Raw genomic sequence first — 19358 nt, 5'->3', positions numbered from 1 at the left:
TTAGTGGCTAATATCTTTCTAAATATGTCAAGAAAAGAGTACAAATACCTGGAACATGGAACAAGCTTCCACTCCTTAATATATTCTTTACATTTGGTTGGGCGAGAAGAGAGAACTAAAGGGTTAAAGCCCAAAACCACTGATTAGTATTCATGAGATCTCGCTGTATTTACAAAATTATCTCTTTCTCTAAGACAAAAACTGTCACACACTCAGTTAAGCAGAACATTTGCTTCAGCCCCTTCCAACTCAGCCAGCAGTCTGAAGGCAGCCCAGAAGTAGGCACACACAACCCTGCTTCACAAAATCCTTGCAGAGAGGCAAGGTAAATGTCCTTTTGGCTTACAAATAGTATTTGAAAGTTCATCATTAGTTGTTTCCCACAGCATTATGCCCATCCTCCAGGTTTTGCAGATGTGTTGGTTCCCGTAACAGAAAACAGGTTGGAGGTGTCAATGTGGTTCATATATCAACTGCATATCCATTTATATCCACAGGCTTTTTAAGAAACAGCAAACTTTCAGAAATGGTTCTGGGAAATGAAGTAAACACCCAGGAAAAGCTCTGACCCTCTGCGTTTTTGCATACTGTTGAAGAACAAAACTATTCTTTCACCATCAGGCCTTCGTTTTAATGCTAAACAAAGCAACTTTACTTTTTATTGTGAATCCAAAGTTATGCCTGTATTTATAAATACCAACACCCCTGCCAGCATTAGGACAGTTACTAAAAACAACTGGCATTTTCTTAGCATAGTATTTGGTTTTCAAGCACAGATACACATAATAGACATCTTCAACCTTCCAACCATTTCCACTCACTCAGTTTCACCCTTCCAAACTGGATTATAAACTAACACCCTGAATTGAATGCTGCAATTGCTATCATTATGATAGCAAGTTATGGCACTTGTTGATGAAAAAGGACATATCTTTCTCCTCATTTTTCATGGGGAAGTCACAAGTGGGAAAAAAAAAATCACCACCCAAAAGATAAAAGTTTTAAAAAGTCTTAAGAAGATGTTTTGCTACTCTTTTGTTTATTTCATTTCAGATGTAATTGGGATTACTTACCTCAAAAAAAAAAAAAAACTATATAGAACACATTCATTAATAGCTACAGTTTCTTCATCCTAATTTCAGGACTAGGATTATTCACAGGAATCTGCTGAGACTGATTTAGCCCAAACAGCACTTAAAAATACTGAGTACAAAGTAACAATCACATGATTTCAAGTCTTGCACATGGCTGCATAGCCAATTTGACACTGCTACTTTATACAACATTTGTCTAAAGGGCTTGAAACAAGTATTTGCCCTTTGGTGTGTTTTTAGCTTGAACAATTCAGAATTCTGAAGCTGTAAACTTCAGAACCTGTTTCAGGTTTTCAGATTCTCAGACTAATTAATTAGCCTAATTAATATCCAAATGATAGATTTGTAGCTACTCTGATTTTACTATTGAGATACTTGCTGCTATAAGCCCATCAGAGAAAGTACTATTAAAACTGAGCTCTAGAAGTAGTAGCAAAATACACCACTGTGTAACCCTGTTACCTGACCAGCAATGCAAGGCAATGCAGCGAGCCAGGAGATGCTGGGGTTGTGCTCGTGTTAGAACCATTAACTATGCAATAGTGTGAGGGCAGTGTTTTGAACAGAATTTTCAAAATGCAAACAAATAAAACCATCATGCAATAATACCACATCTCATTTTTAATAGGAACAGTTCTAAAACGGGTAGGACTCCGAAGGTAAATCACAGCAAACTGACAGGTTTTCAGCAGCCTGCAGAACACTCACTAAACCAATTATAGGATTGCCCACTGCATATCTGACCTTCTTACATCATGTTGCTATTTTCACAGCAGTATCTCAGATGAGATTTTACAGCATAATATCTGTTTCATTTAATATTTTAATTTTTAAACAATGAGAAGTCTGAACAGTTAGTAGAAATATATAGTTTTAAAGGAAAAGAGATTTAATAGAAAATATTAATTAAATAGGGAATTTAGTTCTTCTTCATTTACTTTGTACCATAAGTTGAATTCCATACATCTGTTCCATTAGATAACAGATATATATGTGTGTGTGTATATATATATATATATATATATATATATATATATAAAAGACTAGAGAAGTTACAATTCATGATTTGTTTCTTAAATTACAAAAGTTATACAGCTTTGGTTTACATTTCTTGATTAGATGGCCTACATTCTGAACAGTATGAAAGATAAAACATGAAAAATAAAATGATCATTGGTTAGCTGATAACTGATATAATGTATACATATGCAGAATCACAGAATGATTTGGGTTGGAAGGGACCTCAAAGATCATCTAATTCCACCCCCCTGCCATGGGCAGGGACACCTCCCACCAGACCAGGTTGCCCAAAGCCCCATCCAACCTGGCCTTGAACACTCCCAGGGATGGGGTATCCACAAATTCTCTGGGCAGCCTGATCCAGGGCCTCACCATCCTCTGAGTAAATAATTTCTTCCTAACATCTAATCTAAACCTACTCTCTTTCAGTTTAAAGCCATTCCCCCTTGTCATATCACTACACTCCCTGACAAAGAGCTTCCCCAGCTTTTCTGTAGGGCCCCTTTAGGTACCGGAAGGCTGCTGTAAGGTCTCCCCAGAGCCTTCTCTTCTCCAGGCTGAACAACCCCAACTCCCTCAGCCTGTCTTCAACACATATGAGATGTACTACTATTTCATATAGTGCCATCACTTGGAGTACTATCATCATCTAATACTGAACTATAAAATTATTTGGATTGTGTCTTTCAGCTTCTAGGTTGCATGTCATGCACTCTACTAGCATAGTTATGTATTCGGCACTTTCCTTTGAAGGTTCCTTTTTGAGTGCTTTACTGATAACAATCTTCAATATTTCCAAAATATACTTTGTCAAAAATAAAAATAAAAAAATTCACAAATACCCAATACATATTAAGTCATATAAGAAGTGCCTGTGGATTTTAATTCACTAATACTAAGCATGCAGAATGATCCCTGTCAAACAAAGAATTATTGATAGATATACTCAAAAGCGCCCAGAGAAATGACATATAGTAATATCATCCTTTTAAATATCAAGTTAGTGGTTGTGACTGAATAAGAAAATATGACAGTTCTGAAGTTATATAGGAAAAACATTTATTTCTTTTTAGTAGTAAGTAGTGCCTCACTAAGCTAAAACTCAATGCTTCTCTCTGAAAACACTATATCTGATAATGAACATTTCTGTAAGATCAGAACAACTCATTCCTGCATGTATTTCAAATTCCACATATCTGCTGCAAGAGAAGATTCAGTCTGAACAATGAGAAAAAAAGTATTTCCTAAATAGAATATAGAATCATAGAATATCCCGAGTTGGAAGGGACCCGTAAGGATCATCAAGTCCAACTCCTGGCACCGCACAGGTCTACCCAAAAGTTTAGACCATGTGACTAAGTGCACAGTCCAATCTCTTCTTAAACTCAGACAGGCTTGGTGCAGTGACCACGTCCCTGGGGAGCCTGTTCCAGTGTGCGACCACCCTCTCAGTGAAGAACCTCTTCCTCATGTCTAGCCTAAACCTCCCCTGCCTCAGCTTCACACCGTTCCTGCGGGTCCTATCGCTGGTGATTAAGGAGAATAGGTCAGCACCTGCCCCTCCACTCCCCCTTGCGAGGAAGCTGTAGACTGTGATGAGGTCTCCCCTCAGCCTCCTCTTCTCCAGGCTGAACAGGCCCAGTGACCTCAGCTGCTCCTCATACGTCTTACCCTCTAGGCCCTTCACCATCTTCGTTGCCCTCCTCTGGACACTCTCCAACAGTTTTACATCCTTTTTGTACTGTGGTGCCCAGAACTGCACACAGTACTCGAGGTGAGGCCGCACCAGCGCAGAGTAGAGCGGGACAATCACTTCCCCCGACCGACTAGCAACACCGTGCTTGATGCACCCCAGGATACGGTTGGCCCTCCTGGCTGCCAGGGCACACTGCTGGCTCATATTCAACTTGCTGTCAACCACAACCCCCAGATCCCTCTCTGCGGGGCTGCTCTCCAGCGTCTCGTCGCCCAGCCTGTGCGTATAGCCAGGGTTGCCCCATCCCAGGTACAGGACCCGGCACTTACTCTTGTTTATACTTACTGTCTGTGACACCTTGCAAGATATCACACAGTTTATTTTATTTTAAAAAAATAACTGCATTACAGATGACAGTGCAAACGTACTGAGTTGCATTATTATGCCTACTAAAACCGCCCAAAATTTGCAGATGATGCAAAGCCATAGCTCTAATGCTGTTTTATCCATGGGCTTCTGACCCAGTGTCTTTCACAGCTGTGGAATAGCTGTGTATTTCAAACTTGAGGAATTTCAAAAGCAGGATTCAATCAGTTTAAGCAGTTTAATCAATCCTCTAAATGGTACACTATGATGATTTATCTAAGGGAGCCTGTGTCGAAACAGGCAAACTAAAATAATTGTCTTTGCACACATGATCCTACAATCAGATTTGCTTTATGGAAAGTTTCATACTGGTTTTCTCTCCTCATTCAGGCACTACAGCTGAGGATCTTATTTAAAAAAATAATCAGAATCATCCATGATATCAGAGAAAAGATAGCTCTAGGAATTCAGTTCAACTAATTGCAACTCTTTGAAGAGCCATCTCTAGATGTCAGGTAGAATTAATGCTGATAAGGCATTAATCAAGGCGGCTCACCCAGCTGCAGGGCACCTCTGGCATGATGGCGGGAGTGCACAAGGAAGAAGGCAGAAACTCAGACGTTCAACACAACCTGCTGTTTTTGTAACAATCTTTCTTTACTAAAGCTGTATAAGCTTCATATTTAAAATCCAGTGATGCACCACGCTGCTTAGAATTAAAACACTGCAACTCAAAATAAGCCATTTTTGGTCCACAAACATTGTTGTATATAGATCCTAATTTTAATTTTACACAGGTAAAGGCAAACATTTTCATGCATAAAATGTCTACGCTACTAATACGAGGAATTGCAACTACCACTGGCAATGGTATGACAAGGTGGTCAGTACGTAGCAAAACAGTTCAAACAGTAACAAAAATTTCACAGAATAATACTATCACTAGATAACACTCTTGTACCTGATTTTGATCCCCACTAAAAACTTGTAACAGAAAAAAGTTTTTCAGAAAGAACTCTAATGACTGTTCCACAGTCATTTTAAATTCTTGATTTTCAATCTCAAGAAATGATTCTGTTTGTGGGATCAAGTCCCAAGAATCACAGCCAGGTCCAGTAGATACGGCTACACAACTACACTTAGGTTCAGGATTTGTACAAGACTTAAAAAGAGTATCTGAATTATGTAATTAAATATAATATTTACTATTATATAAATTACATATTACCTAAAACTACATATACATGTAGTGAAGCACATTACATTCTTATTTATTTGGCTTCCATAAAGAATCATTTTACTTGGAAAGAATGATTTGGCAAACAAAATCCCGTCTGATTTATGCATACGAAAGCTTCGTCTACCTATGTACATAAAGTAGGGCAAGTAATGGGTAAGTATGCATAAATTTATTACAAGCACTTCCTTTAGACTATTAAAATCAACTATCTTGGTGAACGTCTGCTAAATGGAGTTCTCTGAACATGAGATTACATAAGATTAGCTGTCATTTTTGCCATTAAATATGAACACGTATTTTGGCAACACGACACAAAGACAATTTAAAAGGCCTTTCAGGTGTAGCTACAACACCTTGCAAGAAGTCTTGAATTTTTTTTTTTTTTTTTTTTGGAAGTAAGCAATAGAAGCATTAAGCATAAAAAAGAGGAACTATTAAAAAAAAAAAAAATCTAGTGTATGACAAATTCCCAGAATGATCCATAGCAAACACAAGCAGACAGTGCAGATTCATTTCATCAGTGTGAATCTAATTTAAAAATACATAGTATTTTATTATATCCGTAACTGCTGGAAAATCATCTACTTGCATCCATACACTAATGGACACTGGTTTTTTTTTGAATATATATACACATTTGGATATGCACAATCGAAAACAGCACAGTTACTGTTTCTCATCAGAAGTCAGATAATTCATCTTGTCCACTGAGAACATGCTTAAGTGTTTGCTGTATGAGACAAAAGAAGAAAGCAATCCTAGCCTTCAGATCTTACGCTCTTGAAGACAAGATGGGTTTTCTCCCAGAGGCAATCATGGTACAAGATTTAAGACCAGTGCCCCTGCCCACAGTTGATACCCTTCTCTAGACATATTCATACGGAATTGGACTGCTGACACGGAAATTTCTAGTGTAAATACTAGAGAATCATACTTGCTTGTAACCCTGTCTGTGCAAGGTGACCGACCTTCTCCAACCTCCTTCCCCACCATTCCCTTCCTCCCTTGCAGCACAGCCACCAATCCAGCCCATGCTGGTTCAACTACTTGCTAAAACCAAGAGACAGAAAAAGAGCAAAGTAAAACCTCGAGGAATTGTTATTTGGCGGTCCATGAAACAATTTGCCAGAGCACAGTGCCATCAGGTTTCATTTTCTGTCCTTTCAAATAACAGTAGCACCCAGGAGTGTCACTGATGTGTGTGGCTTTGGGCCATGGAGCACGACAGCCCCAGCCAACAGCACCAAACCTGCAGTACCCTTCCTAGTGCAGCAACTATGACCTGCCATAGCAGAAAAGTAACCCTCCACAAGAGAAAACAGTTACCAAAACCCTACCTTTATATGAAGTTCTTCCTTACTTCAAAAATGGAGTGAATGAGGTATAGCAAAATAAGCTCTTGGGCTCTCCTCTCAGCATTGTAACACGTTTATATATAATGTGATTCACATCTCAGCTGGAAGTTCAAGCCACAGGATCACACTTTGTGCCCCACTCAAAAAAAATATATTAAAAAAAAATTCCGATCTTCAGAATTCCTCACTGTGTTATCCTTCCCTCTCTCAAGTGCAAATGGCTGAGAACTCAAGAGAAAATAATAGTCTTCTTCAATGACGTAAGGTAATTCTTCTATAACTTCAAGCACCACGGATTTAAGGTATGTGAGTTTATCACCTGCCATAAAAAAAAAAAAGTGGAAAAAACACCTCATGCCAGTGGAAAGCTGTAACCGTGCAGCAGTTCACAAGCTATTAAAACCACATTTGTGACTGGCCCAGAGCTGAGTATTTTTCATTCTGCACCATGGACCAGCATAATTTAGTCTGATAATGATTTGATTTTGGGGTGGTCCTGTGCAGAGTAAAAATTTGAACTCAATGGTGTTTGTGGGGCCCTTTCAGCTCAGGACATTCTATGACTCTAATTTCCAGGAGCTGTTAAAATACAGCTCCAACTTGTTTCCTTTTCAGGAAACATTATTCAGATCTGAAGAAAAATTACTTCAATGGCAGAAAGCACGTTCTCTGAATGAATAGACTAGCAATCTCTTTACATATAAAAAGAAACAATCTAATTTTAAAACATAAAGAAATAGATTTCAGTAGCCATTGTGTTCACTGCTCATAGATCTTGTGTTACTAAAAGGGATGGTCTTGCACACAAGATACAGATTTAAAGGTACAACTAACTCTGGTAAAACAAAATCACCTACAGACCATCATCAAAACAGAGGTTCATATTTTTTGCCCTTTTTCTGATACTAAAATCTTCTTTTCTTCTTTTTAATTAAGAAATGCTATAGCTTTAACAAGACCTGCAGGATGAATAATGGGATGAAATGTGGAAACTAAACATTTTAAAGTTTGTTTTCAGATTGTCTTCTTTGTGTTTTGTTATTCTTGTTGTTGGTGCTTTTTGAATCTTAAAAAAGTTTTGATGGTTGATGTATTTTACATTCTCAATACATTTGGAAAGTGTAAGCTATACATAGAACAACATCTCTTTTGAGATACATCTGCTTTGAAATTGATGGAGATTGAAAAGTAATCATTTTTCACTTGAGCTACTTCACATTTTTGGATGACATTCACATATTTATCTTGTATTAGCATGATTGTTTTACACTTAGAACTGTCTATTAATAAAATTACATGCAATTTAGGCATGACATCTTATTTATCTGTTATTTTGTTCTTGAAGATACACGATGATCTGGAGGAATTGGATGATGTGCTCTGAGCAACAACTGGGAAGTTGCTATACATTTGAAAGTAGAAGATAAACAGCAATTACAAGGTAAGTGTAGTAAATACTCTCACTTGCCTTCCAACATTTAAAAAAAAAAAAAAAAAAAAAGAGAATAAAACAGAGAGAGGATAAAATGCTAAATAGCTTTTATCCCATTATCAGCAAAAGCTAGAAAATATTCCCTGGTAGAACTCAAAAGAACAGCCACAAAGACACATCCCTGATTTCTCCAGGGCTAGCACTGCCACTAATCAAGAATCTCGCCACTCTGTGTCCTTCACAACTGCAATCCAATCCAAAATCCTTCATTTCAGGTCACAAGTACATTTGCTATACAAAGTCCCAGTACCACCTGACCCAGTCTGGGGTCCGACTACCACGTCTCTCTTGTGCCAGAGACCACCTGGCACTGCTTTCCAGGTGTGGCCTCACTAGTGCTGAATAGAGAGGAAGGATCACCTCCCTCAACCTGCTGGCAGCACTCCTAATGCAGTCCTGGATACCATTGCTCTCTGTGGCAAAGGCATGCTGCTGGCTTGCATTCAACTTGGTGTCCATGAGGTCATGACATCTGATCTCACAGCTGGTCCTGCTTTGGAAGGAGGCTCCTTTAGAGACCTCCATGACATCATTTCCAGCCTTCTACAATCCCCTATTCACATATCGATCAACACACATCAACCTTCTTCCTGCAAGAATGACCAAACCAATGCACAAAAATATTCCCAAACTTACAAGTATAACTGTAGATTGAAATGTAACTCTACAAGACACCGTTGTGAGATAAGATGTATTTCTTCTCAGAAAAACTCCCATATTGTATTCAATAGCAAAAGACGTCTCTCCATTTGCTCTAATGGAAAGAAATCAACCTGAAGCCTAAAAACAAGCTGTAAAGTAGCTCCAAACATACGTGAATTCCTTATTTAAAAAACAAGCAACACATTATGAGGCATACACCAAAATAAATAAATAAATAAATAAATAATAGACCCACAGAGCTAAGAAATAATGAGGATATTTTTTGCTCAGCAAAGGGATTTGACAAGTGTGGAATGCTTCCAAAAAAAAAAAAAAAAAAAGTGGATTCTTTCTGGAAACAGTTTTGAAGTGTGAACACTGTAGAGGAACTCATTATCAGGGGTGCATTGACAGGACAAGGAGTAATGGTTTTAAACTAAAATGGGAGATTTAATTTAGATATTATGAAGAAATTCTTCACTCCGAGGGTAGTGAGGCACTGGAACAGGTTGCCCAGAGAAGCTGTGGATGCCCCATCCCTGGAAGTGCTCAAGGCCAGGTTGGATGGGGCTTTGAGCAACCTGGTCTGGTGGGAGGTGTCCCTGCCCTTGGCGAGGGGTGGGGGGGAGGTAGAACTAGGTGATCTTAGGGTCCTTTCCAACCCAAACCGTTCTGTGATTCTGTGTTTCTACAAGAACTCATAATGCTCATTAAAGTGTTTGTTAATTTAGCCCAACTGTCATCATCCACCTTTTGTTAGTATGCTCTTTTCAAAATCTGTTTTCAAGTGCTAAGGGAATCTATACAGCCCTTCACAGAGACACTTGCATTGTAAACTTGAACAGAAGCAAACTTCATTTAGCAGTTTCCATAATGTGTCTGCCAGTGCTATTGTTGTAATGGGATGAGAACTAACAGTTAGTATTTGCCAAAGTATTCCATCAGTATATATCTTCAGTGTGACCGTTATTTTTGTAGTGTGAATTATTCAATGATCCTAGGACATGAAATTGCATGTTAAAAGACATAGTAATAAAGCATCAGCTACATCCCCAGAAGCCACATCCTGAAAGATGTTGAAGAAAAGCAGGGAATTGTATAAGGGACTCTCAAGAATATAAGCCCAGGTTGATAGCTGAGTTCTATTACTGATGTTTGACCTATTACTGGTGCTTGGTACCTTACCCTTGATACCTGGCTGTAATTCAGGTGCAACATTACCGTTTGCATTAAAATGTACCACAATCCCATTACGAATCAAGAACAGTCTTAAGGACACGAGAAATTTTTTTAACTGTCTCAAAAAACTGTTCTGGAACCTCTTTTGAATTACCATATGCCTCTTGTAAGGTTTTCTATGCTCTCTCAAATAATGCAACAGTAAAATTGCATGGTCACAGAAATTGGAAAGAAAAACATTTTTATTTATTCCCATTTACCAAATCCTTAAAGTAAAGTTGACTGCAATTTTATGGCTCCCTCAGTATTAGCATCTCCAAATTACTTTAAATGAGCTATTCCTAGGAACTGTCAGTTTTAGAAATTAAAACAAGGTTGAGCTGCATGGGTTTTCTTTTGCTTGCCTTTTCCCCCAAGCTCATGAACAATGAGTAGAATAAATATTGCTTCACCAAACATCCAGAAAAGGCTGCATCAACAAGCAAGCATAGGAAACTGATATGAAATTTACACTGTATTCCTTAAAGACAAGAACGTTCAAGCACTTTATATAGTGTGAGAGAGACTGTAGATTTAATATGCAAGCTTGCTGAGTGATAATAAATTCATTAAATAGATTTTTTTGACCTTACAGGTGATTAGCACTGCAACCACTTCCATCCCAGCACATCTTTATTGTTAAAAAGATTCACTTAAAACAGAGCGACATGGATGAATTCATCAAGATCACTGCTATTATAATGAATCATTAATATCCTAGTGAAAAATTTATTGTGATGAATAATACATTCAAAATGATGAGATAGAAAATGAAGCATTACTCTGCAATGTACCAGAGAATCAAAGGGATGTTATAGATGTTGGCAAGTTAAAAAATATCATTTTTGGAACTAAATCTTTCTAGATATCTTTCCAGATGCTTTAACTTTATTTCATTTTCTCACCAAACATTTATATTGTAGTCGAAGAAAAATCATACATGTTAAGCAACATTCCTCCTTTCATATAAATCCAAAGCCCAGGTATACGCACTGCTCTTCTCACAAAACCTGTTGTGCCTTCAGAAGCCACATTTTTGTATTCTGTGGCATTTAACTCAGCATATGTGATTGTGAAACATAGCTCCTTGCTCAAAACAAATAGCGAAGTTATTTTTTCAAACTACTGCATCTATTGCATATACAGCAGAGTTAGTAGGATTAGAAAATCTACTGATTAGATGAGCTGACTTTGCTACTTGCATCATTACTGTGCTAGGTTAAGGCATTAGAAGGACTTAAAGTAATAATCATGTCAATGTAAATGGCACAGAATAAAAATTTACCACATGTAAAATAAACACTCTCTTTCCTGTGGCTTAAAAACCAGATTAATCGAACAAGTCTTTGCATTGCAGTACACAAAAGTTGCAGCGCAGCTTACTGCCACAAAGTTCTGACAACCACAATAACAAGCACATTACTGAGATGGACTTATGCAGCTAGTTAAGTTTTAAAGGCAGCCCAAAACAGAAAGCACAGCACTAGAGTCTGGGCAAAGGGCCATGACAAAAGGACAATTACATTTAGAAGGGGAATTAAGTATTTGTCATACAACTGACAGATTTATTTTGTCCATTCTCCTAGACAGATATGTGTATATTACATCAAAGCAGGGAATATTGTAACTATATCCTTGCTTCAAACAGGACATTTTAAATAGTCAGTGGTACCTTAGAATTTGATGTGGATTCCAAAAAGCAAAGTCTGTTGCCAAATCCTTCTGCAGCAAGACACAGTTTCTGTTGCTCCTTGTGAACTGTTGCAGTGCACTGCAGAACCACTTCATCATCCTACAAAAAAAAAAAAAAAAAAAAAAAAACAGAACAGTGGTTATGCTTCTGGCTCAAGATTTAGGGAAGCATCTACAAAGTCATTGCTAAAATCAAAAACAGTTATCCATGAACACAAGCAGAACTGAATCTCAGCATAACTTTTGTTCTCTGAATTAAGAAAGTGAGCAAATCAATGAAAATAATTATAATTCCAACATATATGCTCCTCCTGTTTCTTTGTAACGAAAATCAGTATGCATGAGATACAGATGTTATGGGACTAAATCTTTGCAGTAACATAATCAAAGGCAGATGTTGTAAAAAATAAATAAATAAATAAATGAAAGAACAGATGCAGATATCTATTTAAATCCCAGTTCTACAAAGTAACATACAACGTGGAGAATCCCTTGGAAGAAACATGTTTTTTTAAAGCACAAAATGATTATTCCGTAACCTTAATTACACTTGATTTAAAAAAAAAAAAAAAAAAAAAGTAAAAAATAACAGCATTAGATTGCAGCTACTCAAACACTGTCTTCCACTTTCTATCCCTTTTTCCTAAACAATCCTGCTGGCAGAAGGGAATCCCCAGTAACCATGTCACCATCAAACATTGTGTTGGCATTGTTTAAAAACGGGTCACTGGAGAAGATTCCAGCATTGTACCGTCATAGACAGAGGCAGACAACAGAGTAAGACTACTTTAAACTAAGTTTCTACCAATTTAATTATGTTCTACCACTGCACACTGATTTTAGAGGAAGTCTGAAAAAGAATTCTACATATCCCATCTACACAAATCACTCTGTGTCGACAGCTTCAAAAATATGTTAGTTTTGGGTAAAGTCCCTGACATACTTAATTTTAGTTAATCATCTAATGCACCGTATCCTTCTCTGCTCAAGATGACTGCAAACCAATTATGCACTATCACCAAGCACACATATATTATGTAGATGCTGATTGCTGGAGGATTAAGAAAAAGAATATAGCAGCTGCTAGATTTCCCGAGACACAAACTTTCTCAATTCATTTTGCAAACATTTTCTCTTATTTTGCTGTACTGCAGAGTACATGGCTTATTTTGTTAAATAAATAGCTCACAAATGAAGACTGATTTCTTACAAAATGCTTACTGATTAATCGAAACCAATAGTGTTGTGGAACTTTTCATTCTCGGCAAGGTGGGGTTGATGAAATTGGCACAGAAGGGGTAAGAAAGGTGTGATGCCACTGTCAGATTACGTTAAGGGTGATTACAAGAGAATGGCATATTTACTCAGCTCTAAGTTACTCTGCATTTCAGTGCACATCATTAAAGAAGAATTCGATATAAATTCTTAGAGAAGAACTCAATATAAACTCTGCCTTGGATTTAGTCTTCCAACGTTTACTGACTACATGTTCAGAGAATTCCTATATACACCCAATTTAATCATGTTGCAGAATTATATTAAGCTATATAATTCCATTCTGTTTCTTTAGAGAAAGAACTAAGTGGGTAAGCATCTGAGCAATGTCTTTCTAAACTTGTTTTCAAAACAGCAAACCTTACCTAACTCCAGTATAAGAAGAGCTAAAAATGCGCAATTTCCTCATTTGAAGTCACAGCCTCCAAAGAGACTTTCACTGAAGGTCACTTTGCTCTCACATGAAGAAAGCTACACCATGCCTCATATTAAACATGTACTAAAGAAAAATATTTTTCAAATACTCTTAAACCTTGAATTACAAAATATCTCAAACTGCTCTATTTCCTCCTCTTAACTCCTGAGCATTTTCACGTCCACGTTATGCAGATGAATTTTAGATCATCATAATTTTTTCTGTCAGTCACTGTCAGATGTAAACTGATTAAAGTGATTTATGTCTCAAAGGGCTATAACTGCAGCCTTCAAAAGGTAAGACTATATGTTATTATGTAAGCAGATACAGTCCTGTCTACCTCTTTCCTACCTCTCCTCATCCGACTCTGAAAATGCAGGGGTCAAGGCAACACAAAGGTGCTGACAGGAATAGCGTTGTCTTTTAAACGCCTCTGTCAAATGTTGAGCTACTTAACATCACAGAGCTGAAACAAAGCGATTCCAAGAAGCCAACTCCAAGCACAGATGTTTGCTGCCAAAATATAATCACTTGTAGTAACTTTTGACCCACTTGGAAACTGAACTTCTAAACAAACCATGTTTTAAGACATGAAATTCTTAAGAAATTCTTTTCTACCAACCCTCAATATTAGATGCATAGCCAAAACAAGAAAATCAGTTACTGGTCTTTGTAATTGGTCAACATAACAATAATCTTAACAAGCAATGGTGTGTGCCTGCCATACTCTATGGAATTATGTTAACACCTATTCAATCTAAGTAAAATATGATTAAAAACAGTATCTGTACCCTGCCATAACTGACAAAGTTGTATTCAATTTCCACTTCATATTCAAAACAAACATAACAGATTATATGGAATGTAATATAGACTTACAAAACCTCCAGCAGAGTTTGGAAGAAAAAGCAATAGCACAGACCTAAAATCCCTGCAGACATTTGCAGGGACTGCCAGATAGCTCTGTTACTCTCCTTTTGCTGAATAATCATCACTTTGACACATACCTGCCAGTTTCCTCCATGAAAATTGGAAAATTTGTTATTATTTCCATCCCAATTCACTATCACCATAGCAGCCTTCATGACTAAGCTCAAAGATGCTGCTTTGTCTTTTTTTTCTTTCCAGTTTTCAGATACAGAAAAGTACTGAGATTAAGGGAAATTAGGTGCCAGTAACAAAAAATTCTGTGCACAAAGTGGTGCTGCAGTTTATTATCAAATGTGCAAGACATTCACTGTAACAGCAGCTGAGCCCAGCATCAGATATATCTGCACTTACTGCAAGTAAGAGTAAATCCATGTTGAAAAACTGCCCATTTAGTGTAGACATGTTAGTGGATGGCTCGTCCATTCGCCCTCATTCATTCTCCAGGTCATGGTCTGAACTTCCTCATAACACTCTAGGGAATCGGGCAGTAAGGGTCATCTCTGCTCCACAAGCAGCAGGAGAGGAGCAAAGATGATGCTGCCTACCCACAAGAACAGAACGAGCTGAAGGGAGAGCAGAATCCTTTATTAGACTTCTAACCTGATGATCTGAGTCAGAAAGCTCCTAAGCTTTCTTCTCCCAAGCACCATCTCCTCCCTCCCAAGCATCACCTTGGAGTAATCCATTAATCCCAATAAACCCTGAAGTGTCAGCCAGCACACCAATTCATGGTTTTAGAGATATCATATCTTCCAGCAAAAAGATATTTTGCTTTGTATTATGTCAGATATCTGCATTGACTCAAACAGCTTCAGCTTTCCATAATCACACAACTGCATTTATCATTTTGATACTTAGGGAAGCATTTAAAAAAAATAGGTAGATGTTATCTATTTTACAAAGCCCTATTTATTTTTTAAACATCCAATTTTGAAAATCAAAGAGAGTTACTGAAAAAAGAACAGCTCCTAGCAGATTCCTAATTATATCTATTCATTATGGGCTACATAATTATTTTCATGAAATCTATATACTTACACAAACTAAACAAGTAATGAAATGATTTAGCAAAGAAACCAGTAAAAAAAAATAATAATAACAATGAAAAATTACCAGCATCACAGCATTTTCTACAGGTAAAAATGTGCCGCCCTAAAACCAAACAAGCAGCAACCTGCTGCTGGCAAAGTGCCTGCTCAGAACTGCATTCCAGAAGACCAAACTACTGAGCGAAGAGCATGGGGTTGCTGTCAACGTACAATATTAAAATAGCAAGTTCTCAAAGCTCCTTAATAACACTTACTTTCATTTCCAGTGGTTATTCGACTTGTCTGTAAAATCCATTAAAATATCCTAAGATTACATGAAATGTTTACTACCCAGTCAAGAAAAAGGTTAGTTTCTTGTGACACAGAGCAGGCCCTTGTATTTATAATCAGTATGTTCTGACTAGGTATATCTTTCCAGGATTGGCAAATTCAAGTTACGACTGAACAAAGAAATACGTATTCTTTGTAATATACAGTGTGACTCTTTGCCCCGTGAATGCCTGAAAATTTACACCTCCTGTGTAAAGTCAGTTTTGACTAATCCTTAACCTTCTCAATATGTCAGTTCTATTAAAGGACCAAAACTGGCTGACTGGATTGTCACAGGAAGGCATCATCTACAGCACTACAGCTTCTAGCTATACAGACGTAGGTGTGGTTTTGATGGTGGAATTTTTGCACTTCAAGCATTTTTTTCAGAACCTGCTAAGTAGGGGGGGGGGGGGGGTTGTTTGTTTGTTTTTCCCTTCTTCACATTCTAGTACCTTAAACTTTCAATAATTATGCATATTTTTTAAACTTCTGAAATCTGTGCTTCAGCTCACTATGTCATGACCTTGACATTTACATTTTGCTTCCACTTCAGGATAAAAATAGGCAACCGTTTTCAGCTATTTTACATGATTTTTTATATTTTGTAGTTTACTCCCTCACAGACATGAACTATTACTAACTTAAATAATTTGTTGTACTCTTCATAATCTGTCCCATTACACAATTACCTCACAAAGACGTAACACTGACCATGTGTTTCTACTTCTCTGTGTGAGTATACCATCTCTGAAATAGCGTACAGACCACTGAGTGTCACATTTGCAAAATTATGCATTCAGGGGTTAAAAATGGTAAGTTATGCTAGTACATTCAAACTTTCTTCTACTGCTGTTTTATATGACAAATACTGCAGTTAGTGGCATATTTCCATCGACTTACATATGTTATAAATCAGGATTTCAGCACAGACTTTACTAGTTCAGTCTTTAATAGCTTCCTCAACCTCCACATATGCACTGTTCTGCTTCACTGCATTCCATTTACTGTTCAGCTGTGCAATGAGCATAGGTGCCACATATCCATTTAAAAATAGGTTACAAACAGAAATTAAGCCTGTACAAACTGATTGCTGCCTAAGAAAGCTGTAGAATATTTCTTGATTTACAAACTTTACTTCAGCCTTGTTGGGATAAGCACTTGATTAAAGAGTAGAGTAAAAGTTTGTAAGGCCTATAGGCCATCAAGTACACAATTACTTCCACAATTACTGGCAACAATATGCCAATGGGATCCACTAATTCATCCTCTAAAATGACCCTTGTGATCTGTCCTACAGAAAAAAATAAATTGTTTAATGCTAGGCATCTGAATAAAACACACCAACCAGGCAACTTTCAGTGCTGATGGGAGCTCTAATCCTAATTGCCTAAGAGCCTCATTCTCCGTGTGCTTTGGAAGAAGGTAAAAAGCAACAACGCAGAAGTAACGCATTAAGATGGAGCTTTTCCTTCTTCAAATCCCTGCTGAGAACAAAGAGAAGCCTGGATGAATAGGATTCATTAAATACTATGTACATAATGTGCAAGAACCATGTTCAATAATGATTAAATATCTTGTCAACAATCCCATGGGAAATACCAACAAAACAAATACTCAAAGCCTAATGCTACTTACTTTAACTACTAATTCTATTCTTGACTGACCAACCAGTGTCATCAAACAGCTACCAAGCTCTACTTTGAAACACCATCCAACCAGGGAGGCTACCCTAGAACTCCTGAGGACTGAATGCAAAGGAAGCCTATGACAGAGGCAAGAAAGGGGCCCAAAATTTGATTACTATATCAGACCTTAAATCACAACTCTATGACCTTCTTGGCGGCAGATGACCAAGTGTTGCAATAGTTAATAGTAAAAACAATAATAGTAATCTCCTCAGCCATCAGGAATTAGTGCTCACACTCTGTAAGGGAGCACAACCCTTAGGAACTGAAAACAACCTCAGCAGAGTGCTCACCCCTCAGGTAAAGATGCAGGATAAAAAGCAGTGATAAGACAACGTTGCTGTAGAGAAGGATCTGGTGGTTATGGTGAAGTGAACACCGAGCATCAGTCAACAACACCAGACAGCTGTATAGAAACCAAAATCTCATTTAATCAGAAGAGGGCAAGTGAATACAATAGTAGTGATCCTCTGATTCTTTGACTTCACATTCGAGAGTGGTAAGGCTTCAGCTGAAGCAAATAGGTCATTTTGACCCTTTGTTTCAAAAACAGGTAGGAAGAAGTTTTCTGCAGACAGCAAAGCATTTTCACTGACCAGTTTAGAAACTTCATTACAAAACTTTTAGAATGGCTCAAGAGGATCTAGGCATAGCTAAACTAGCCTTAGGATGAGAGAGAAGAACAGATTTTGCAGTCACGTGATGCTAATTAATCTGGACACATTTTATGGTACATATTTTAGTTTTATCCTATAGGAGGAGTAATTTCATAAGAATTCAACATTATTCCAAAGGAAGTATCCTTTGGGACAGAAAACGCCATGCAAAATAGATGGAGTTCTAGAGGACCAGACCAGCTGGCAGCTCTTGCTACAGTACTGGGAAGTGGGTTGCTAGCAAAACCATCGCTTTATTTCCTTCTCCTTCCCTGAAAAGCTCTTACTTAGTCATCAAAATAATTTTGCCAAATTACAGCAAAGTCATGCTGATCTGCAGTACTAAAGACATGTGGCAGTTTAAAAAAATATTTGAAAATCTTGAGTCACGTAGATTCATATTCAGCACTTGTCAGAAAAAAAAGTTTTCACTATAGAACAACGATACAAAGGGCCTGTCAGAAAGAAATCTGTATCTACAAGGAAAAAAAAAAAAACTGTGATGTGCACCATTTAAATTGAGTGATACTGTATGGCAGAGCAGAGCTTTTCCATGACTTGCACATCAACACTGAGCAGAGAAACTCAGGCACGGTACTCAGCCCAGCCCTTGGCTTCCACAAGTACCAGAGAGCAATGACACACTCCATCACAAGGCAAAGGTCCAGATCTGAATGAGTGGCTCCAGCACACTCAGGTACCAAGAGCACCTGCTATGCTCTGCAAACTACTTTGTCAAGAAAGAAAAAAAAAATGAGTTTGATTTGAGCACTGCAAAGATAAGCTAGGTGTCTGTACCCTTCAGCTGTGCCTGCTAAACACCTGCTCAAATGCTCAACCCACCAGTGGTGTCACACAATACTGAAACAATTTATTGTCTGCATGCAATGTCAAAGCTTCCTCTTCTGCCTCTTGTTTCCACCAAATAGACATCAAATGGTGCCACAACTGGTTTCATCCTTGTGCGCACATGTGCTAGTGTGTTGGCTTTGGATTGAGTTCTACTAAAAATATGTCTGTAAATGAACATATTTCAGTTGAGATGACTCATTTTATTATTTCTCACTGATTAGCTCTGTGGTCCTACAATCCCAAAAAATGCCGAGTTTAGCTGTCAGTGCCTAATAATAATTTTATCTGTCTGTAACCATAGTTAACAGTGGATAACTTCGCATCTGACACAGTTGACAGAAGGGGGGGTTGGGGGGGGGGGTGGAAAAC

General features: G+C 37.7%; 1 protein-coding gene across 1 annotated transcript in view; it reads right to left on the bottom strand.

The window, feature by feature from the left end:
- RYR2 (ryanodine receptor 2) overlaps window positions 1-14858 on the bottom strand; it is a 314450-nt gene extending 299592 nt beyond the window's left edge. Inside the window, exons 1-2 of the mRNA XM_050709825.1 lie at window positions 14787-14858; window positions 11796-11915 (exon numbers count right to left, since the gene is read on the bottom strand). Coding sequence (XP_050565782.1) covers window positions 11796-11915; window positions 14787-14858 — 192 coding nt within the window. The remainder of the gene's footprint in view (window positions 1-11795; window positions 11916-14786) is intronic.
- Window positions 14859-19358: the final 4500 nt, after the last annotated feature.

This window comes from Cygnus atratus, chromosome 3, assembly GCF_013377495.2.
Source record: "Cygnus atratus isolate AKBS03 ecotype Queensland, Australia chromosome 3, CAtr_DNAZoo_HiC_assembly, whole genome shotgun sequence".
Lineage (NCBI taxonomy): Eukaryota > Metazoa > Chordata > Aves > Anseriformes > Anatidae > Cygnus > Cygnus atratus.
This window is presented reverse-complemented; position numbering and strand designations above follow the sequence as displayed.